Genomic DNA, 24265 nt, shown 5'->3' with positions numbered 1-24265 from the left:
GGTCCATACTCACTCTTGTGTTTGGTCTCGACAGTTATGTCTTTTCCTGCTGAAGGGGTTGAACTGGGGTTCAGGAATCACATTGAAGATGTGCGGACGTTCTTAGATTCACGACATCCTGACCACTACACGGTCTTCAATTTGTCACAGAAGTCTTATCGTAGTGCCAAGTTCCATAACAGGGTAAGTGCTTTCTTCTGGGATACCAAAGCCCAGGATCACAAATTTCAGAGGATACACTGCTTCCGAGACCTCTTGCTGTCTGACCCAGAGTTCCTACAAAACAAAGGGGGCAGGTTCTGTGCCTCCTGAGGCAGAGCACAGAAAGCTCAGTTCAGGGAGAGGGGGACCAAAGGTGGCTATAAATGCCCATTTACACTCCTTGGATTCTCGCCTACGGCAGGGCCTCAACCAGCCCCTGGCATAAGTTAACGCAGCCCTGGAGGGCTCAGTGCTATGGTATGTACCTGCACTGGAGCTTGTAATGGGAGGGACTGTAGGGCTACTTAGGTTGCCACTGTGCCACCGGTGGCTCCTGTACAGCTACTAGAAACTGCTGCAGAGGAGTGAGGAATAAGCACTTATTCTTTTAGAAAAATTTCTGAATGACTGAAGTCTATAAAACTTAGCGTTAATATACTGACTGAGTTGCACAACTCTTTAAAATTGTAGTGTGTATGAATGAAAGTAGCTCCCATCTGCATGACTGCATAACAGCATGATGCTCTGATGCTGGGCAGTGTAGAGAGTGCAGCTGGCTCTGGCCGGGTGTCACAGCTGCAAGCTCCTGCTGCTGGTAAGGGAGCCGGGAATCCTGGGAGGCAGTCATGGAGGAGGGGACAGTTGGATGGGGCAGAGATTCTGGGGGGGCTGTCGGGGGATTGCATAAGGGGGTGGGATCCCAGGGCAGTTGGGGTGGGGGGTCACAGGAGGGGGTGGTTGGGGGTGAGGAGCAGAGGGTGGTTGGATAGAGGGTGGGAGTCTGGGGGGTGCTGTCTGGGGGTCAGGGTGCGGCTAGGGGTCGAGGCAGTCAGGGGACAGGGAGCAGGGGGCTTGGATAGGGGGCAGGGGTCCCATGAGGGGGTGATCAGGGAACAAGGAGTGGGGGGGGTTGGATGGGTTGTGGGTTCTGAGGGGGGCAGACAGGGGATGGGAAATGGGGAGGGGCAGATGGGGGTGGGGGCCAGGCTCTTTGGGGAGGCACAGCCTTCCCAACCTGGCCCTCCATACAGTTGTGCAACCCCAATTATTTGAGAAGTCACTAATGCTTTCTGCCTTAGTTTCCTCCTCTGTAAAACCAAAATGATACCAGACAGAAGTGTTGGCCTCCAATTCGTTGAAGGTTTTAAAGCATTTGGAGATCCCTGTAGATATGCATGGTTAGGCATAACGGGTAGAAAAACTTTCCTACAAGCAATCTTCTTTCTCCTCCTCTCTAAGTCTGTCTTCCACCAAAATGCAACATTAATTACTAACCTTAAGCTAGTGTAGCAAGAGATTACCTAACTTCAGTTTAGTCTGATCTATAGTTAAGGGTCTATTTGCAGCTACTATCTAGATCACTGGTAGCCATTCCATTACATTTGTGCACACACCATGGATTTTTCCCACTAAAAAAATGGCTGTTTGTAAACAGCCTTTCTGTGGTAGTGTTGCATGCTGTCAGTGAATCAGGAAAACCTGGTAGGTTAAAATAATTGAGGAGCTTTTAATTCACATTTGCTTAATGAACTCAAGTGTATTTGTTGGCGATGGGGCTGAGATGAAGAGTGCTCAAAAATACTGGACTAAAGTCAGGGCTCTTATGGATCAATAGAAGATGCAGTGGGAGAGAGTTTGAAAAAAATTAGCAAGGCAAAATGTAGAGCCACTGGAAGAATGTAAATAGGAACAAAATAATGCTCCTTAGTCCTTTCCACACAGCTCCAGCAGTTTTGGGGCCAGGTCTCTTTCTTGGCCCCACCTACCGCTCCCGGGCACTCTCCCCCGCCCCAGGGCCTCGGCAGCACAATGGAGCTGAGCAGCATCTGCCTGTTCACTCCAGTGGCTGCCGGCCCCTCCATGCGGCCTCGAGGCGGGGCTGTGCCTCCATGCACTGCCCCTGCCCTAAGAGTCCCTGTGGCCAATGGGATGCTGCGGAGGCGGTGCCTGGGGGCAGCAGCACACAGAGGCCCCCTGGCCCGCCCCGCCTTGTAGCCCCAGGTAAGCACTGCACCGCCAACCCCCTCCCAGAGCCTGCATCCCCAACCTCTACCACACACAGAGCCTGCACCCCAGACCCCTTCTCCCACCTAAACTCCCTCCTAGAGCCTTAGGCAGGTGGGGAGTGGAGTTTTGGGGGGCAGGTTTTGGGCGGCATGAATGACATTATTGGCCCGCTGGGAGGATTTGAGCACTGGCACTGGCCCTAAGTTATATTGAGTTTGAGACCCCTGTTCTAGTGACTTTCCTGGTAGTGGCTTCTCTGCCAGTTTCCCAAGGAAGCTGGGAGAAATTCAAAATAAGTCTTATGCCCAAAAACAAGCTGATGTTACGGTCCTTACCCTAGTATCATAAACATGGCCACAGGCCCCCATATTTCAAAAGCCATATAAAACTTCCACTTTTATGTTGTGTTGAATTTCCTTAGTGATATTGAGGCAGCACTTCAAATAAAGAAAACTACGTAACGTATACTTAAAAATTTCCTAATTGCCTATCTGCTTGCTGGCCTGTAATTACAGACCAAGCAAATGCATAATTATGGACTGCTGGAAATGCATATTTACCTTATAGATGGTAATGGCTTTTTCAGAGTCTGCTGTGTCAAGGCCTGGTTAGAGGATATTTAGTTTTATGGGTGGTTGGTCATATTGACAGTAACGTCTCTCTTGGAGAATAACAAAACACAATCTGGACTAATTGCCTGTGCAACTCCACTTTCAAAAATCATAATGTGAAAGGGGCGGGGGGAAGGGGCAACTGGCCAAATGCTCATTGCTCTTCATGTGAGCATTCCCTAATGTATGCTCATGTGCTACAGATCAGAATGACTGATTATTGTACATAATTTAAAATATGAATTTGTGTTGCAGACCATTAACTGCAGCAACAGGTATCCTCCTAGGTACTTACAATGGGAAACAAAACATTCTCATGGGGGATTCCAGCCTTGCTGTTGATCCTCTTACAAATATTAGGGTTCTAACTAAATACAACCCAAAATACAGAATTAATTGCTTAGACATTATGGGCAGAGTCTGAGTAAGCCGCCTTGCCAAATTTTTATCATTCTCCTTTTAAGTGCTTATATGATCATCTAAGGAACTTCCTCGTATTTAGAAAGGTTTAACAAAACCATCATCTCTCCCTCCCCCGGCCACTGGTATTCCTAAAGCAGAATTCAAATGTCTGCTTCGGGGGGTGAGGGGGACTGCTCTTCAGACAAAGAGTGAAACTTGGTGCTACAGCTTCCTACCTCTGGCCAGAAACCTCTTTTTAAAAGGCAATTCAATTAAAAATAAGCCAACTGGAGAAATAGGTTTGTGGAAGGCTAGCCAATGTGCAGCTTGAAACAGCCCTGCAAAGATTGTCCTTGAGACAACTGTGTGATTCAGAGAGTATGTGGATGAGTGATAGCTAGAAGTGCTTTGCTTGTTTGTACTCCTTAGCATTTGAGGAATAATGTTCTGGCTGACATCTTAGTAACTCTTTATTACCCAATTCCTTTCTACAAAGAATTACTCATAAGATTGCTGTAAAAATCGGATCTCTCTCTTGGTAACAAGAGTCCAGGAATTAATATTTACTAATTAGGCACTAGTGGCCTGATCTTCAGGGTTGCTGAGGTCTCTCAAATCCCATTCCATTAAGTCAGTGGAAGCAAGAGCTGCTCGGCACCTCTTGAAAACCAGGCCTCAACTTTAAGAATCAATTTGCTAACATGTCAACCCTGTGACTAGTGCAGGACTTACTACAGTGTAACTACTGTATAATGGAAGCACAGCAATTTGATCCAACTCTTCCTTGCAAAGAGAATTCAGTGCTTTAAATGGTTACTAAGGATGATTCAAGTTGCATACTAAATATTTCAAAACTGTTTTAAAATGCATTGTCAGGGACAAAATATCAATTTCATATTCTGAAACAAAAAAATCCTCTTCTCTTGCCCCTTCCATAATTCATGCCTCCCCATTAAGCAGAGTTATGCATGAAAAGAGAGGCACAACATTTACCTTGTGTGGCAGGAACATGCTCTTTTTGACAGGAAAGATCCATGAAAGTGTCTCAATTAAGGGGATTATGAAGTCTGTTTGTTCACTATGTGATCTCCTAGGTATCTGAATGTAGCTGGCCAATGAGACAAGCGCCCAGTCTGCATAATCTCTATGCTGTATGTAAGAACATGCACAACTGGTTACAGCAGAACCCCAAAAATGTGTGTGTCATCCATTGCATGGTAAGTCAGCCAGTAGCTTCATTTGAGAAATCTCTGCTTGTAAACTCTTGCTTCCCTGGGGAACTGACTCGCAATAAATACTTCATTGTATCCTTGTACAATGGTGCAAGTCCATACAGGAGAATAAGTGTTATACAATTTGCCAATATGCAAAAACCTGAACTTACATATAAAGAGAGAGTTCAACTTGATTGAAAGCTAAATTTGCTTCATGTCTTTAATCTTACATGTATTGCACTATATTTGATCACCTAGTTTGAGAGCCTTTTCTGCCCAACACAACGGCAGACATTGCTTTGAGTAGTGTTTTAGTTTGTCACAACTTTTAGATGCAGTTTCTAGTTGGGCTCGGGGGAGGAGCACTTGAATAAGAATAATTAAACCTACCATTAAAATGTGAGTCTATTCTGAAAATTCTCTGCAACAAGAGGGACATTTTACCCATCAAATCTGCTTCCTGTGAGTATTGAGTCAGTTATACTAACTTCCATGAAAAGTAAATCTGATGGCTTTTAATCCAGTGAGCCCTGCAGAGCCAACATAGCTAAGGAAGATGTACAAGGAGGGACAGAACGTGGTTCATCAACAGACTTGTTAACACAGTAGTGTTTCCAGGGCTTTGTGCAAATCCATTGAGAGCCATGTAATTGCACAGGTGTTGAGCACAGTGTAGGCTGAAGATTGTGTCAGTGACACCTACACAATTGCACTCTTTGGCCTGCAGAACCTTTACGTTTGATAATGATCCTGAAGGAGTTCTGTTTAACTTTCGGAGCCCAGGTTGGCATTCTGGGGCTGGCAGTTTGGGGCAGTAAAAAATTCCAGATGAAATTTGCCTAGGTCATAAGAAACTCCCGATAAATATTAACCCTCGTGCCTCATAGTGTCACTCTCAATATGAGTACAGTTCTACTGTGAAAATCAGAAACACATAGATTCTCTAGGTATGTAGTTTCCCAACCCAAAAGACTCGAACATGACAGAGCTTCAAGACCTATTAGTACCTAAATGAATTTTGTGTGTGTCAAATGGCATTTTTCTCTTTGACCACCCTCCCCCTAACTAGCTTGTACAGCCAGCCAAGTCCAAAAGATAGGCAGGTTACCAATATGGGGCCCCTCTTCAGCAAGGCACTTAAACTAGTGCTTAACATAAGGTATGAAATGATGTTGGTCCCAAGGTATTAGAGAAACAATTTGGGTGAGGTAATATCTTTTTTTTTTTTATTGGACCAACCTCCATTGGTGAGAGAGATGAGCTTTTGAATCTACACAGAGCTCTAACCCTCAAGAAGAACTCTATGTAAGCCCAAAAGACATGAGTGGCTCCTTTGACTTCAAGCACGTGCCCATATTCAGCAGGATACTTAAGCTTTAGTCTGTTCTGGTGTGGCAAATCCTGTATCAAGGTAAATCACTGCTTTAGCAGATGTCTGAAATTGCAGATTGCAGTGAGCCCAAGATCTGCAGGTGTATTTTAATATTACAAACAGCAGATTACTTAAAACACACAGCAGAAGTTCCAATCCAAAAACGAGTTATTTCTGGGCCCTCAAAATCTTGTGTGAATCAACTACTCTTTTTTATGCACTTCTGTAAAATAGCTGAATTAGTTTTAAATCAACTGTATTTAGTCTGGTTCAAAAGTTAATTACTGGAAATGAAAGCACCGAAACAGTGTCTATAGACATTCCTCCTTTAGCTTTAATACAGCCATCTCATTGAAATCTTGCTGAAATGCACTTTTAAATATGAATTGGGTTAAAATAGACTATCCTTTCCCTTCAATTAACAGGATATCTCTGATATGTGCTCTTGCATTTTATCTGACAGGATGGTCGTGCAGCATCAGCAGTTCTGGTCAGTGCAATGTTCTGTTTCTGTCATCTCTTCTCTAGTCCAGTCCCAGCTATTCAGTTGCTCAACTCAAAGAGACCTGGAATAGGACTCTGGCCATCCCACAGAAGGTAGGGTATGTTAGTTGGGCAAGCACTATTCAGCACAGTTAAATGTATAACTGTTTTTAAGCCTGTGGTCCCCATCTCCTTAGCTGTCCAGGCCTGGGTCCTGCAAACATTCCTGTGAGTAGTCCCACAGAAGTCAGTGGAACTGCTCATGTGCCACATGCTAGCCTGAGTAATGATGGTCTAAAGTATTAAGCAAGAGGTTTGGAGCTTGAGTTCCAGTCCCAGCATGTTAACATTGCCAGAGCTATGTAGTGTCAGGCAAGTTTCTTAGCCTTTGTGTCCTAGCCTCACCCTTTGCAAAGTGAGAGTAGTGAATGCTGTTTTGCTCAACTTGTGTCCAAGGATTAATAGATGAAGGCTGTTTGTTTATGATGGCTTTATACCTTAGGTTGAAAAAAATTAAGACAAGTCTGGGCTTAAGATTGCTTCAGACTTCCCCCAAAATGAGTTTGTCTGATCAGAAACTTGCTGTGTAAAACATCTTGTTTGCGGTAGGATTGTCTTGCAACGAAAGAATATCCTGTTTGGGAGGCTCCCACAGAGTGAGCAGAAAAAATGCAGTGATAAGTATGTAGAAACAAAAGTTTAAACCCCTAAGATACTTAGCCTAGTTAAACTGAAAGCAGCATTGCTGTGTCCTGGCAAGTTTTGGATTTGTCATTATTTTTTCTTTTCTAAAAGTGCTGTTTAGGATCATTATAGAAACAAACCCTCCAATTCAGCTGGAGCTAAATTAACTGATCTCTAAGGATATATCTACACTGCAAAAAAAAAAAAAAAAAACAAAAAAAACCACCAGCAAAAGAGAATCTCAGAGCCTGAATCTACAGACTCAGGCTCCTGCTACAGCACTTAAAAATGGTAATGTACCTGTTCCCCCTCAAACTCTGGAACCCTGCAGGGAGGGTGGGTCTCAACCAGAGTGTAGTCTGCACTGCTATTTTTAGCACCATAGCATGAACCCAAGTGTGATGGAGTTTCTAAAGCCACACTAAGGCTGAGGCATGGGAAAGGGTCCAGCAGTGCTGGGTCAGGAAAGCTCTGTCCCTCACGCATTGCCAAGCATACTCCTAGGGAAAAGAGTATAAAGAGTTCCAGCAGCCCAGGCTGCAGGTAGGAGAGAATCTATTTCCTGGAGAAGCACTGTCCTGAGACAGGAGGAGAAGCTCTTACCAAGGAGGTCTGGTGTGAGTCTTCCATTTATCCCCCTCCCACACATGCCTTTTAGACATCTCTTTTTAGCAATCTCTTTTTATCATGAAAAGGCAACTTGCAAACATAGGTTTTTCGGGTGTTTTGTTTGTTTATTACATAATTGCACTCAAAACCAAAATAATGTAAAACTTTAGAGCTTAAAATTCCACTCAGTCCTCCTTCTTGTTCAGCCAATCGCTAAGACAAACAAGTTTGTTTGCATTTACAGGAGATACTGCTGCCTGCTTCTTATTTACAATGTCACCAGACAGTGAGAATAGGCATTTGCATGGCATTGTTGTAGCAGGCATTGCGAGGTATTTGTGCCAGATATACTAAACATTCGTATGACCCTTCATGCTTCGGTCACCATTCCAGAGGACATGTTTCCATGCTGACAATGCTATTTTTTAAAATGTGTTAATTAAATTGGTGGAGAATTGTATGTTTCCTGCTCTGTTTTACCCACATTCATCCAAGACTGCTATAATATGAAATATATGGCAGATGACCCAGCACAAGTTGTTCATCTTAAGAACACTTTTTTTCACGTAGATTTGACAAGACCCAAAGAATGTACCAATTTGAGATTTCCAAAGATAGCTACAGCACTCGACCCAAGGTTTAAGAATCTGAAGTGCCTTCCAAAATCTGAGAGGGACGAGGTGTGGCGCATGCTTTCAGAAGTCTTAAAAGAGCAACACTCTGAGATGGAAAGTACAGAACCTGAACCACCAAAAAAAGATTAATCTTCTGGTGACATCTGACTCCAATAATGAAAATGAACAGGTGTTGGTCCACGCTGCTTTCGATTATCGAGCAGAACCCGTCATCAGCTTGGATGCATGATGGTTGACGCATGAAGGGATATATGAATATGAATCTTTAGCGCATCTGGCACGTAAATATCTTGTGACACTGGCTACAAAAGTGCTGTGTGAATGCCTGTTTTCACTTTCAGGTGATACTGTAAGCAAGAATTGGGCAGTATTATCTCCTGCAAATGTAAATAAACCTGCTTGTCTTAGCGATTGGCTGAACAAGAAGGAGGACTAAGTGGAATTGTAAAGCTTCAGCGCCTCCATTGTTTTGTTTTTTGAATGCAGTTATGTAACCAAAAAAATCTTCATTTGTAAGTTGTACTTTCATGACCGAGATTGCACTACAGTACTTATACGAGGTGAATTGAGAATGCTATTGTCTTTTTACAGTGCAAATATTTGTAACAAAAAATAAATATAAGTGATAACTGTATACTTTGCATTCTGTTGCAATTGAAATCAAAATATTTGAAAATGTAGAAAATATCCAAAAATATTTAAATGCAATTCTATTATTGTTTAACAGTGCAATTAATTGTGATTGGTGTTTTTGTTTTTTATTTATATAATTTTTTAATTTCTTGACAGCCCTAGTGATGGGATCCTTTTGGTAATCACTCTCTTTGTTGCAGATACCTAGGATACATTTGTGATCTAATAGCAGAAAAGCCCATCAACCCTCACTGTAAGCCTCTTGCTATCAAATCGGTCTGTCTCAGTCCGGTCCCCTGTTTCAATAAGCAGAGAAATGGGTGTCGACCCTTCTGTGACATTCTGATTGGAGAAACCAGAATCTTTACAACCTCCCAGGAATATGAAAGAATGAAGTAAGTTACTATGGCTTTCTTATCTCTAAATGATGCTAATAAGTCTCTCTCTTTTTTTTTTTTTTTTTTTTTTTTTTTTTTTTTTTTTTTACGTGTAGTACATCTAATTTCCTAGGCTCTGGATGGGTGGGTGGGTGGGTTCCCCCCGACGGTGATTGAATTGGGCAAGATAATGCTACTAGAAGTGAAAATGTTATTGGAAAGTTGATGCCCAGTGGTAAAACTCAATTGCCAGAGCCTGTCTGAACTTCTGTGATGAGGTGCTGGGGCTTACTCCTGGCATATTTCAGCACTATACTAGTAGTTCTGTGTGAAGCATGACTGTTTCAACTGACAATTAACGAGCACAGAATGCTACTTCTACCAACTAATCATGGTCTGAGTTTTGATATTATGTATTTTTAAAGTACACAAGCAATAGCTTTAATTGTACTGCTGAAGCGAGCATAACAATAGACTTCTTTCTCATTTGTGTTAAAGGGAATTCCGTGTGCAAGAAGGGAAAGTCCTTATTCCATTAGGAGTCACTGTGCATGGAGATGTTGTCCTTTCTGTCTACCATATGAGATCAACCATTGGGGGACGACTTCAAGCAAAAGTATAGTTTGGTCTACCTTTTGATACGCACAACACAAACACTGAGTCAGACTGACCCTGGCATTTAAAGGTTGAAGTAGAAGGAAGCAACGTAGCCATAAAAATGTTTGGCCCACTGGACTCCCTACCCTCCCTATGGAAGGAGGCAGCAACAAGCCAGTACCTCCACATTCCTAATCCTTACCAAATTCATGGCCTTAAACTCATTAGACTCTGAAATCTTGTCTTCCCCTGTGAAATCGTCTTTTTTTGTGTGCTTTTACCCTGTACTGTACAGATTTCACGGTGGAGACCAACATTTCTCAAATTGGGGGTACTGACCCAAAAGGGAGTTGGGAGTGGGGATTGCAGAGTTATTTTAGGGGGCTTGCAGTATTGCCACCCTTGCTTCTGTGCTGCCTTCAGGGCTGGGCAACCAGAGAGTGGCGGATGTTGGCCAGGGGCCCAGCTCTGAAGGCAGCAGCAGCACAGAAGTAGGGTGGCATGGTATGGTATTGCAATTCCTTTACATCTGTGTTGCTGCTTCAGAGCTGGGTGGCTGGAGAGTGGCGGCTGCTGACTGACGGCCCAGCACTGAAGGCAGCAGCATAGAAGTAAAGATGGCAATACCTGCTGCAGCTTCCAGCCGGCAGATCCGGGTGCGAGGAGGATCTGGATGCACAGGGACTTGTTGAGGGGAGTTCTGGGTGCAACAGTAATGGGACTCTGCAGGAGGGTCCATGTGAAAGTGCTTGGGACTCAGCGTGGGGCTCTGGGTGTAAGGGAATTAGAGCTTGACAGAGGGGGGTATGGGTGTGGGGAGACTTTGGGGGGTCCAGAGGCAGCTGGTTGGGGCTCAGTAGGGATGTGGGTGGCTTGTTGGGGTGGTTCAGGTGCAGGGGGAGTGTGGCTCATTGGAGGGGTTCAGAGTGCTGGGGGGTGAGGCTCAGTGAGAGGGTTTGCGTATGAGGGGGTCGGGATGCACAGGGGTAGGACGGATGGGGGAGCAGCTTCTTCTAAAGTGATCCCTTCCCCTGCAACTGAAGAGCAATGGGTGCAGAAAGCTGGGGGTAAGGGGGGGGTTGCAGAGCTTCCTTCAGCCAGGGGAGAAATCTGGGGGTGAGTCTGACCTGGCCCCGGTTGCTGTGCAAGGAAAGAGGAAGTTCTGTCCTCCCCAGCCCAACCAGGACTAGCAGCTGAGCCTGGCACGGCATGGGAACCACCAGCTGAATCTTTCCCAGTCCTGCCTCCTGCCCCACAGTGATTGACCTCTCTGCCAACTGCCCTGGGCCCTCAAAACATGCTGCTGGGGAAGGTCGCTTGACTGCTTTTGTGGCTTCCCTGTCAGAAAGTCACTTTTCTGCAGGGAAGCAAATCTGCAGGGAACATAAATTCTGCGCATGTGCAGTGGTGCAGAATTCCCCCAGGAGTATTCGCTTCTATAGTAACAGTTAGTGAAGTAGAACTTATTAGCTGCCTGTATATCATATAAATCTAGAGAATTATTTCCCTTTATTTAATCTTGTGATTTTTTTTTTTATTTTTTTTTTTAAGATGACAAACACACAAATCTTCCAGATTCAATTTCATACTGGATTCATAGCACTGGGTACAACTATGCTAAAATTTACAAAGTAAGTACCTCTTAGAGCAGAGACCAGTACTGCATGCAAACTTCAGCATGTTAGCTGCATATAAACAATCTGACCATCACTGACTAGTTTGATAAAGTAACCAATTCATGTTGGCACATAGAAAAGCTATTTATGCCCTGTTTAAGATCTGCTGCCTGAGTAGCTTTGACAACATTACTGATAAAAGACTAAACTGTCAAACTTTTATTCCAGTGTCTCTCAAATGCCTGTTCTGAGGTGCTGGGAAAATGAGAAACAAGGTTTTCTGCAGACCATTTTTTCTTTTACTTCGAGGAAGCTATCTCTTCCCTAGGTACCACTCATTTAGGGATTCTCAAACTACATAATGGGCAATTGTGAACATGCAGAAAAAATATTTGGGCTTCCCATAATGAGTGGTCCTCTTCCTCCCTATTTTTTTTAAATGGTCCAGGTTACTGCATATATTAAATGCGTGCATGATGTACACTCTTGTCTTGCTGGCTCATATCCACTCTGGACTTTGCAGTAGGAGAGCTGTCTGGAGCACCTGGAATACACAGTAGAATGTTTTACTCACATTTGCTGCCTGAGTGAAAGTCCCTTAAAGGGAAAATACTCTTGGACTTGCTGAGCCTCCCTAGAAAGGCGAGTCCCCTTTTGTTTTCAGTATAACTAATACCTGGACATCCCTTCAGCTGGCTCAGGTCTACCTATCTCTGTTTAATGGGGAGGGAAGTTATGCCCACTACTTCCCCAAGGCTGGTGCATTGTGGTAAAGTATCCAAGAACATGAGTTATCCTAGGCAAATGTCTTAATTTCTGAGATGCAACTTTTATTTTCAGTGCCCTAGGTAACTTAAGAGGTAAAACAAACAGGTGCTTGCATACAGTCTGTGGTATATCTAACCCCTGCAAGGGTGACCGCATGGTGGTGTGGAGTATGGGAGGATGAGGGGAACAATATGAGTAAGATCTTGTTCCCTTTCATGGGTGAATGGAATAAGATACTTTTTCTGTAGAAGCGTTCAAGGGAAACGTCTTCCATGGCTTTATTGATTTCATTAACTCTGTTTTACAAAGTTTTAAAATAACCAGACTAAGGCCTGAGGTCTCTAAGAATGTTCCCTGCTTACAACTTTTGCATTCATTAGACTGCAAAATGAGATCCTGAGTGTGCTCTTTGCATAGTGCAGGGACAATAGCTTCTTACTGTGCCATTTTTCCTGACTTCTCCTAACTGCGAAGTGGTGGACTCCAGTCAAAAGGCAGCTTGAACCATGTGATGGAGTGTAGAAATCCCACACTGGGCCGGAGAGCAGAAAATGGCAGACCAGAAATTTCAAGGCTGGAGGAAGTATTCAGCCTTCAGGCTCCTAATCAGTAATTGAGAAGGCAACAGAATAGACAGAAGGGAACCCCAACTCCCCCGACTCAGAGGGAACTGGCCTGACAAGGACTACACCCATGTGATGAGACAAGGAACTTTCTTGGGGACTGATTTATAGACTGTCCAATCACTGGATGAGTAGGAGAACGTGGCTGTGGTTTCCAGTTTAATGACAAGGCCTAGATAAGGAATAGTTGATTTGGTGATGGGTCTAGCCCACATCTACCTTGTGGCAACGAGTTTGCAACTCGGAGCAGACTAATTTGGGTAATTGATTCCATTTTATTTTAAATGAAGTATCTCTATTCAAGAGGAGTGTCTATATTTTTCAACTGCTGTTGGGTCTCTACAGAGTGCAGACAACAGCACAATCCCTCAACGAGTGAGGTTGATTTTTTTGAAATGGGAACTGTTAGGATGGAGTGAGACAAGAGTCTTTAGAGTACAGTTTTTGCCCTCCCCTCTCCTTCCTTGGGCACGAGCTAAAGAATAACTTTGCTGATTTGTACAATTCATCTCACAGTAACACATGCCAGACACTTGCTTCATCCTTGCCACTTTGCTGCTGTTTGTGTGCAGTTGAAAAGATGCTAGGAGTGAATAGGGGAAAGTGTAAAAATCAGTAACGTAGACGTATACACACATTGAAGACTTCAAACTTTGTGTGTCTGCCAAAAAAAAAAAAGTTGCTTTACTACTTTTAACTGAACAGCTTTCTGTCAACATTTAGACCTGAACTGGATGCATGTGACTCCCCGGAAAAATATCCACAGCTGTTTCATGTTACACTGGAGATAGAAATAGAATCTGCTGATAGACAGACTGACCTGACTCCTCCCTGGGAGAACTTCACAACAAAAGACATCAATGCAAGCATTCTCTTCTCCTCTCACCAGGAACATCAAGATGCTCTGGCCTTGGCAGGTGAGAACTGCCCTGCTTTGCGCACATTCTTCAGCGTCTAACGCTGACAATGCTCTTTTACTAACTTTGTGACTTTCTTCTATCCTGGTGCATTTGGTTCTTTGTCTTGCAGGTCGAGGCCCTGTAGATGCACATCAGGATAACATAAAAAATGTTGGACAAGGGACATTCCTCTCCTCTCTCAGCTGGCAAGGTACTTGGACTTGGCCTCTAGTATTTTCAGCCAAGTATTGTAAAAAGTTGTCTCCAGCTTTTAAAGATGAATTTGCTTAAACAAAGGGTCAGCTCGTGAAAGACAAGATCACATTAGATCACTGGTTTCACAGGCCCACCCACATGAAAGACCTCCTCAGCAGCTGTGGGCTACTAGTTAGGCTGCAATTTGAGTTAAAATGAACACTCCCTTCTTCTAAGGTAGTGAGATTCCCTGTGCCTACTTGCCCTGGATTTGTCTGATTAAGGTAGTTAGTTCATGATCTCAAACTCAAAACCATTGATTCCAGCTGCTAATACCCATTAAAAGACCATTTTAAAATACTTGCCTTTCCCAATATTTCTCTTTCACTTACAACATCCCTGTGGCATCTTATGTGACTACTTACGGGGAGGAAGTGGTCTGTGCCTGCCATTGGGAAGGTTGGTGTTCCATGGAATGTAATGGTCTAATAGAACACGTTCCACATTACGAACAAGCTTGAGAACCTCTCCTATAGCCTATATAGCACAAGTCTTCTGCAGCATCTTTGCAACATACAGTTTTAGGAATCCAGCATGAGGATTCTCCCTCTTACCAAACAAAAAAGCTGGGTTCAAGTGCTGCTTTCATTAAAATGCTTCTACATATTCTGCCCTTGGCTTGTGTTTTAGTCCCCCCATAAATGAAATCTGAGACAAATCAGTCGAGGCACCACATCCGGACCCAGGAACAGTTTCTGTTCTCATCCAGGCTCTTACACTGTCCTGTTCTGTAGGCTGTTTCCCTAGCAGTAAAGTGTGGATATTTCTATACAGTACAAAGTGAATGAGACTTAACTAATCTTCGCTAGGCACTTCCATTTTAAATTTAGCTGAACATGTGTGTTTTGCTATTGGTGCCTTTTTCCACGGGAGGCTAATAAACTGCATGTATGTAAAAACCTAAAGAACTGGAAGCTAACGTAAATTCTTTTGCTCACTTAGATCAGAAATCCGACAAAAGCAGCTCTCACCCCACCTCTGAGGATCGAGCAGCACTAGTGCATGAGGAGAGTGAACAGTCGGACGATGAACTCTTATCTCTTTCCAGTCAGCACAGCAATGCTAGCAGCGACAAAACCCATGGAACTCCAAAACACAGCAAAAAGCAGCAGGAGCCTCCAGCACCACTTCCCCCTGAAGATGTCGACCTTCTGGGTCTGGACGGTAGCCCTATGAGCAAGAATTTCCCCACTCAGTCCACTGCTCTCCCCTCTAACTCAGACTTGCTGAGTGATCTGTTTGGGGTCAGTGATTCCAGGGCCCACAGTCAAGGTGTACAGGCAGCTGCTGAGGATGTCTTTCACGTGGGTGGACCTGGATCTGCACACTCCACCCCTCGACGCTCTGCAGCCTCAGCATCTCCATCTCCAGCCCCAAGAGTAGGAGAAGGTAACACTTCTAAGCCTAGTGCCTGACTTGGTACAAATGAGTGGTGTTATCCCAGTGTTAGGCTCATTCTACAGTTGTTTCTGAGCTATTGGACTTGTAGTAGAGATAATGGACGAGTGAGATTCTACATGGGGAGGGATTTGAAGCCTCTGTGAGGCCTTGCAAGGAAACCAAGGCATTTTGCGCTACACAGAGCATCGCCCTCTGAGGAATCTCAAATATTGCATTTTCAACGGGGCCCTGCTAATGTGTGCTTGCTTCTCAGGTGGGGCCTGTCCATTGCACTCGTATCCAGGTGAATTTGTTATACTGGTGACATTGAGTATTTTATTTCTGTAAGTTTATAGTGTGTTGGGACTTTTAAAATTGATACTGTGTAACAAAGGTAGAAGGAGAATATTTTAGAATTCATAAATCTTAGTGACCCAATGTCCATCTAAATGAAATTGAAAATTCCAAACGGTGATGACCAGCAGATACTTTTCATAATTCTCCAGTTAGAGGGATGCTGTGCTGGGGGCTGGTAGGGGTATGCTCTAACCTACCAGCTGTTGGATTTATGCTAGAGATGGGTCTGTATAACAAAGTCTGGGTCTCCACTTTCTCTTAGTTCAGAGGGGTGAGGAGCTGTGATCGCAGTCCATCTCTGTCCCTCTGCTATTTCTGCCTTCTCTCGTCTTTCAGCAGGCAAATACTGAAACATAAAAAATTCTCTCTCCTCCCTGCCTGAAAAAGTGAGTTTTTTACCCACTAAAGCTTATTTCCAAATAAATCTGAGTCTGGTGGCACCTTGAAGACTCTCTCATTTTTGTGGATACAGACTAACACAGCTACCTCTCTGATACCTGCCTGCTGAGAAGTACAAGGCAGACTGTTTAGATCTGGGGTAGGCAACCTATGGCAGACGTACCGAAGGTGGCACGCAAGCTGATTTTCAGTGGCACTCACACTGGCCGGGTCCTGGCCACCAGTCTGGGGGGCTCTGCATTTTAATTTAATTTTAAATGAAGCTTCTTAAACATTTTAATAGTTGAGTTATATTATAGACTTACAGAAAGAGACCTTCTAAAAAGGTTAATATATATTACTAACACACGAAACCTTAAATCGGAGTGAGTAAATGAAGACTCGGCAAAGCACTTCTGAAAGGTTGCCGACACTGAGTTTAGATGATCCTGACAGTGTCAGGGAGTTTGCCCATAGGCTGAGTGTAAGAGATAAGGGAGGGGGGCCAGACTCCTTGGGGAAAGGAGGAATGAAGAGGATCTATGAAGGATATGCTGAAGGCCAGAGTCTCAAAGGCCCAGATTGGGGAAAGTCTCCTGAGAAGTGGTTAATCAACTTTGCCAAAGGCAGCTGCAAGCTCTCAGAGAATGGAGACCCTTGGTCTAATTTGATTGCAAGCTTTAGAGGAGCTATTCCAGATCACTGGGCACAAAGCTTAAATTGCAGCTTGTCCCTATTGTGGGTGGGCTTTTTGTTCTGTTCTAAGAGAGCTGTAAAGCGGAACTTCTTCCCTTTTTATGTGTGTGGTTTGTTTTTGTTAAACATGCACATTCAGAGCCAGTTAAAGAAATGTGTGGTAAAGGCTGTGACAGTTTTTGTCTTTTTAACCCACAACTATCAGTCTTGGTTTCAAAGAACCTGTTTAGCGGTAGCATATGTGTGTCGATGCATATGCTGAACTTCCTGATAAAATAAATATATATTTTCCTCTGCAATTTAACAGCATTAAATGCTGAGTGTTAATGCTGTGGTGGTTTAAAATCTGCCTGTAGTGCGCTAGATCAGGGCGGGCAAATTTTTTGGCCTGAGGGCTGCATCGGGTTTCGGAAATTGTATGGAGGGCTGATTTAGGGGAGGCTGTGCCTGCCCAAAAAGCCAGGTGTGGCCCGGCCCCTGCCCCCTATTTCCTCCCCGTTCCCTGTCCCCTGACAGTCCTTGGAACCCCCACCCAACCCCTCCTCTCATTCCTGAATGCACCCCTGTGGTTCCCCCTCCCCCCAGGACCCCTGCCTCATCCAACCACTCCTTCTCCCTGACCGCTCCCGAGACCCCTGCACCCATTCAATTCCCCGTTCCCTGCCCTCTGACCGCCCCGACCCCTATCCACATCCCTGCTCCCTGACTACCACCCCGAACTCTCCTGCCCTCTATCCTTGCCCTTTATGCCTGGAGCACTGGTGGCTGGCAGCACGGCTGTGGCTGGAGCCAGCCACACTACCTTGCAGCACAGAGCTGCCCGGCTGCCCAGAGTATTGTGCCAGCTGCACAGCATGCTGAGGCTGCAGGGGAGGGGCCAGGGGCTAGCCTCCTTGGCCAGGAGCTCAGGGGATGGGCTGGATGTGGCCCGCGGGCTGCAGTTTGCCAACCTCTGTGCTAGATCAACATAGTGTAAGACTTGAGTAGAGCTCACTGTAGTAACACCTACTAAATGTGAGGTTTTCACAGCCAGTTCCTGAAGATCCAAAAGCTAACTAAAATCAGAGAATCTAGTGTCCTATTTTTAGAGGGAAAATTTTATTCCAGTGCACTAGTAAGTAAATAGTGCACTAGTAAACAAATAAATGATGCATCTGACGAAGTGGATATTCACCCACAAAAACTCCTGCTCCAGAATGTCCCTTAGTCTATAAGGTGCCACAGAATTCTTTGCTGCTTTTACAGATACAGACTAACATGGCTACCCCTCTGATACCAGACACCAGATGTGTCTGCAACAGTTGCAATTTTCAGTTTTGTTTTGTAATCTAAACCATGATGAGAACAAAAATCTTCGTGAGGTGCGGGGATGGAAGGATACAGACAGATTTGGAGAAGGAAGAAGTGAGTGAAGGCCAAGGTGCCTAGGTTCCCTGTGTGAGCAGTATGCTCACCCTGAGTATCTTGCTTCTGATATATGATTGTGGTTTATAGGCCTCAAAGTTGATTTTGTGAGAACACTCAAGAGGGTGATGGTGTGGCAGTGAGTAGGAGCAGCCCTAGACTTTGTCAGTCATGGTGGAAAACACACTTGGCACCTCCCCCCTCCCCCCAGTGGCTGAGCAATAACAACAAAACACCCAGCCAGTCAATCAGCAGAACGGGGGAAATAAAAATCACAGCAGTTAGGCACCCCCTGGGAGTTGGAGCCCAGGCCGATGACCTGCTTGCCCACCCCTAGAGCCAGCTCTGCCAGTAGGGTCAGGAAATGATCTCCAGGAAGAGTGGAACCATATGTTAAGGGGCAGGAAAGTAGTGGTCAAATGAGCAGCTTGGGCAGAATAATGAGGACAAATGAATGAGTAAGCCAGTATTCGATTGTTAAATAACATGACTGATGCTGCTACCACATAAGTGTAACTTCACTAGCGTACAGCGTTCAGAGCTCAGAACCATCTTCTGTAACGTTCCGTTACATTACTATAACGTTTTGAGTGGTCAGATTAGATTGCTCCTCTCTCTTCTTAAACATTGCTGCCAACAACAAGGAGCTTCTCCAAGTAAAAATCGGATGGGCTATGCATGTACTCAGAACAGAATTTATGGAAGAGCTGAACTCAGTACCCATGTCACAGATGTGGAAATGGTTCATATATACAGAAAAGGCACGAGTGCTTTTCTAAAGCTTTTTCTGCAAGAGCCTTTTGGAAACTCCATAATCTTGGTGACATCCTCTGGGCATCTTCAAAGCTTTTAGAGAACTTCCAACACTCCCTGTCTTATTTCTCAAATAGTTTGAGGAAGGGGAATGGGTTAGACTCCAACACCTGAAGTTTCTGAGCTATTCACTCCTTCCTCCACACAGTGTGCACGTCGGAATTTAACATACCTTCTTATAGCTTCCCACTTCAGCTGAATTTAGGAGCAGTTATTCTCCTTGGATATGACAGATGGGATGTGCATCTGGGTTGCCATGGATATATCCTACAGGACCTAGAGTTGTAGCACTTGGTTGAAATACTTTTTATATATTCAGTGCAAATCCCAGTTATCAGTCTGTCTCTCTCGGTTGCATCCTACCTCCTGTTGGCGTCTGTGGGAGTTAGAAATGATGCCTACTTGTTTTGAGGAGAACAGCTCTAATCCAGACTAATTAGAAAGGGAAAGCATGGTGTGAAATGGAGAAATTAACCTCTAATGCATTTTTTTCAGCAACTGCCTTTGACCCATTTGGAACTCGCCCAAAGCAATCTGGTCCAGATCTACTGGGTTCTTTTCTTGGTTCATCAAATGCCACTGGTGATCCTTTCCTTCAAGCAACAAGAAGTCCTTCACCTACTGTGCACAGTGATCCTTTTCACATGGGTAAGAAACTCAATGCCTCATCTATTGTACTTAAACCAGGTGTTTGTATAAGTAATGTTGAGGGAATAAGCCATTAATAAGCCCAAACATATTTATCTCTGAAATAATGACTGAAGCACAGCTGCTCAGTGAAGAGAGAAGAAAGGGCTTTCAGTCCCTAGATTTGCATCTTATTTCTAATTTGAATTCTGTTACACTCCCAATCTGTATTTAATTATTGAGCCATTTGTGCACATGATGAAATCGGACCGCTAAACAGCGATGCCTGCTTGTGTATTCATGTGGCTAAGAGGTCTGATATGAACCAAATTACTATTAATTGCACTAAATAGGGCACAGCACACCAGTGAAGAAGACTCGGGTCTCTTAGTGTTTAGTCAGGCATCAGCCTGGATCTAGATTTCTGATGGTTCTTCACATCAGACTTATTTTGTTGTTGTTCAGTTGTTTCATTTTATCTTTGAGTCTCCGTCAGATGCTAAGCTTTGTGTGCTTAAAAAAGAAGAGGCAAGGAGCTTTTCTGCAGACAGCAATCTCCTCCTGCTGCTGCTCAATCTGAATATCCTCTCTCTATGCCCATTTATTGGTGCATTACCACCAAAGAGTCTCTCACTTGAAGTGAACTAGATATCATGTTGTTCATTCAGATACTGAGAACTTTTGATCCTGTAGCCTTCTCTGGCTTAAACAAATCCAGCCCAAAATTAATCCTTGTGTCTGATCATCTGGAAAGAGAACAGGGGTACTTGTGGCACCTTAGAGACTAAGAAATTTATTTGAGCATAAGCTTTCGTGGGCTACAGCCCACTTCATCAGATGCATAGAATGGAACATATAGTAAGAAGATAGATAGATACATATACATGCAGAGAACATGAAAAAGTGGACTTTTCCATACCAACTCTAAGAGGCTAGTTGATTAAGATGAGCTATTAGCAGGAGGAGGAAAAAAACTTTTGTAGTGATAATCAAGATGGCCCATTCTAGACAGTTGACAAGGTGTGAGGATACTTAACATGGGGAAATGCATTCAATTTGTGTAATGACCCAGCTGCTCCCAGTCTCTCTATTCAAGCCCAAGTTAATGGTATCTAGTTTGCAAATTAATTCTAGTTCAGCAGTTTCTCACTGGAGTCTGTTTTTGAAGCTTTTCTGTTGCAAAATTGCCATCTTTTTAAGTCTGTTACTGAGTGACCGAAGAGGTTGAAGTGGTCTCCTACTGGTTTTTTAATGTTATGATTCCTGATGTCAGATTTGTGTCCATTTATTCTTTTGCATAGAGTCTGTCTGGTTTGGCCAACGTGCATGGCAGAGGGGCAATGCTGGGACATGATGGCATGTATCACATTGGTAGATATGCAGGTGAATGAGCCCCTGATGGCGTGGCTGTTGTGATTAGGTCCTATGATAGTGTCACTTGAATAGATATGTGGACAGAGTTGGCATTGGGCTTTGTTGCAAGGATAGGTTCCTGGGTTAGTGTTTTTTGTTGTGTGGTCTGTGGTTACTGGTGAGTATTTGCTTCAGGTTGGAGGGCTGTCTGTAGGCGAGGACTGGTCTGTCTCCCAAGATATCTCTCTAAATCTTGGATGGGATATTCTCGTTGGAAAGTTAGTATTACAAAAGAGAGGATTCTTATCTCACTGGCACGGTTGTATTTTAGCTCTGCCATAACATGGAATGTGGGAGGGTACTGAGCATATCAACTTTGTTAATTGGACACTTGAGTCCTAGCCAGAGCCGGCAGTATCAATGAAAGCAGTTAAACAGTATCTTGGCTCTTTATGGTACTAAATTAAGTGCTAGTGCCGAGAATTAATGAGGGAACTTGGCAGAAAGTGGTTGTGCAGTCCAATAATGTTTGAAAACCCAACCACTTGTTTCTCTCTGCTGCATTAAAGAACCCCAGTTTGGTTTATCTGTGTATTTTTATACCACTTTATTAGAATGAAACAACTTGCTGTCCCCTCTGAAATAGTTACGCCTTTGCTTTCCTTTAATGTTTCTGTGGCTGCTGATCTTTCCTGGCAGGAGGATGTAAGGTTTTACTGAACTGCTAAGGCTTGCTCTGGAATGGAGAAGTGCTTAAGAAAGGTGTCTTTTGGCTCCTTCTGAAGCATGATGCTGGCTCAGACCTGTGCTACTTTCTGTAAAGACCAGCTTGAATCATTTTCCCCCCCACTCACCAAGATGCTGTATTTGATGTCTCTTTCCCTTCTATCAGAGATGGGTTTTGCATTTAATGTGCATGTTTCACTTCCGAAAAGAGGATATGTGCAATCAGTGCTGAAGAGAATCCATGCACTACCCTGGTGGTGGGAATGGGGACACATTTAATCTAGGAACAGTGCCCGTCACTATGGTATTGGAGCACCGTTTCTGTATTGTTCAGAAAGTGCGAACTTATAATGCTGACTAGGTTCAGCTCTTGATAAGCAACTGTTCTGGCTGGCTGTTTATGTCCAAAGCAAGTCACCACATTGTGATCTTGAGGCTTATTTATGAGGTGCATTTTTCATTTTGAACTTTCCCTTTGTGCTGCTATGTTTATATTTAGGGGGTCCTTACTTTCACAAGACAGGCCTGTCGCTCCAGGGAGAAGCTCATTTTCTCAAGAGTGGTACAAAAAGCTCAACAAAAGATGGAAGGGTCTGTAGATTTGCAGCATTCAGTTGAGTTCAGCAATTTCTGGATTTTTTTTTTATTTAAAGCACTTAAGTATAAGGGATTATAAGTAAGTAAATATATAAAGTGTATCCTAGTATTGCTCACCTGAAAGTAGTTCCAAAGTACTTCAGATTGCCTGGAGAAATAGTCAGCATTACTAGGGTAGAGGGAAATAGTAGGAGGTTTCAGGGCAGATAACACACATGGGGAAGAATGAAGGCTTGCTTCATTTTAAAGCACTGAATTAAAAAATTCATCCTGATCTAACTTGGGTTAGAGCTATTTTCTTTACTTAAGACAGGTCATGTTTTTAATGGACACTCTCTCTTCTGAAATATGAGATTCTGCAAATATTTCAAAACCTGAATTCTTCTGCTGCTTAGAACTTGCCAAGATGAAGCCATCATCTGAATGTGCTAGATACTTTGCTCTGACCTTCCGTCCAGTACAGTAGCTCTGTGCTCTGGTCACTACTTAAATTCTTTCAGGTAAATTAATGTGTGGTAATTGCCATCGCAAACTGGCACAACCTCAATTTCTGATAAAATTGAGTGCAAGCCAACTAATTTTGTTGCCTAAAGTAAAACTGCCTAAAATCATCCCCATTTGATACGTACAGATATTTACTTAAAAATCCTAATGGGACGTGATCACATTGATTTTTATCCATTGCCTTTAACCAGATCAGAGAAGTTTGTATTGGACTGTGCAGCTTGTACAACTGATTCACTTGAAACAGACATTAAATCTGTGTACTGTACTTAACAAAACATAATGGGGTGGGGTCAAAGAGAAACCTTAGTCACAATAGCTGTGACTTAATATGTGACTCTCTCTTGTATCATTACTAAATCACAGACAGCCACAGAGTACCACTGTACAATTTCATTCTGCAATATAGGTTTCTTTAATTTTTTGTTTTTCTTCTGAGTCTGGGTTAGGTTTTCTTTTTGTAATACCTTAATAAGTAACAATCGTTTTGTTTAGCTTCTAGTACACCAACGGTTGCCGTACAACCAGATGTTTCGGGTGGCTGGGAGTGGTCCAACAAATCAGGTTTGTATGGTACCACTTTCTATGCCTTTTTAAAGGTGAATTCTCAATGGGGAAATATTACCACTAGCTGAAGAGAGTTGGTTTCATCTTCCATTACCTATACATGAGTACAGTTTTTTGTTGTATTAAAACAACAACTTTATTTACTCCATTGATGAAACACACAACTAAGATTATCTCCTGAATTTAAGGGATCTAGTGCATGCTCCTTCAAAGGCACTGAGGAAGTTATGCATGTGAAATTGCTGTCCTTTGAAGGTGACAAGATCGTAGGTTATTGTAACAGTGAACACTGAAGTAGTGCAAACCATTTTTCATGCAGAATTTCACATCCCTGCTCAAAAAAATAAAAGCCTAAATGAGGTGGTGTGGCCCTCTTCTAACCTCCAAATTTTACTTCTCACCATCTGTGAAAGCTGTTTTTTTGCATCAGTGTGCAAGACTTCTAAACTCTGTGTGCTACAGTGTAAATATTGATTGGAAGATGTGAAGGGTTTCGCTTGAAAATTGAACCATTTGATTGAAAATGGTCCTCATTTTGAGTTTAAAAAAAACCAAAAAAAAAAAAACCTGCAAAAGGTAGCAGGTGTTTCATGAAATGCGAACTTCTCAGCCATTGAGGTCTTCAAATACATTGTAGAATCCTAACTGTGGCTAATGATTAGCTACTACATAAAATTAATTCAAAGCTTTTAAAGTGTTTCACCCCCCTACACACACACGATCGCAAAATACCATGGCTGCTGTAGAAGCAATCTGAGAATACCAAGCCTAATATTTTCTTGCATAGTTGGTGTTGAATTGTGCAAGAGAGAGAGATGAACCATTTACTCTTCAAAATATAAAATGTCAGCTCAATAGACAAAGCATCTTGATGCTC

General features: G+C 43.4%; 1 protein-coding gene across 5 annotated transcripts in view; it reads left to right on the top strand.

The window, feature by feature from the left end:
* DNAJC6 (DnaJ heat shock protein family (Hsp40) member C6) overlaps positions 1–24265 on the top strand; it is an 86003-nt gene that overhangs the window by 50025 nt on the left and 11713 nt on the right. For 3 of the 5 annotated variants that reach the window (XM_030573415.1, XM_030573417.1, XM_030573413.1), the window contains 11 exons: positions 35–183; positions 4316–4438; positions 6271–6404; positions 9052–9246; positions 9727–9844; positions 11377–11456; positions 13556–13749; positions 13862–13942; positions 14929–15375; positions 19510–19662; positions 23317–23385. In XM_030573415.1, coding sequence (XP_030429275.1) covers positions 35–183; positions 4316–4438; positions 6271–6404; positions 9052–9246; positions 9727–9844; positions 11377–11456; positions 13556–13749; positions 13862–13942; positions 14929–15375; positions 19510–19662; positions 23317–23385 — 1743 coding nt within the window. The remainder of the gene's footprint in view (positions 1–34; positions 184–4315; positions 4439–6270; positions 6405–9051; positions 9247–9726; positions 9845–11376; positions 11457–13555; positions 13750–13861; positions 13943–14928; positions 15376–19509; positions 19663–23316; positions 23386–24265) is intronic. The other 2 variants (XM_030573416.1, XM_030573414.1) reach the window with 1 other exon arrangement.

Source organism: Gopherus evgoodei, chromosome 8 (genome assembly GCF_007399415.2).
Source record: "Gopherus evgoodei ecotype Sinaloan lineage chromosome 8, rGopEvg1_v1.p, whole genome shotgun sequence".
NCBI lineage: Eukaryota > Metazoa > Chordata > Testudines > Testudinidae > Gopherus > Gopherus evgoodei.
The sequence above is the reverse complement of the archived record's forward strand: the minus strand, read 5'-3'. Positions and strand labels throughout refer to the sequence as shown.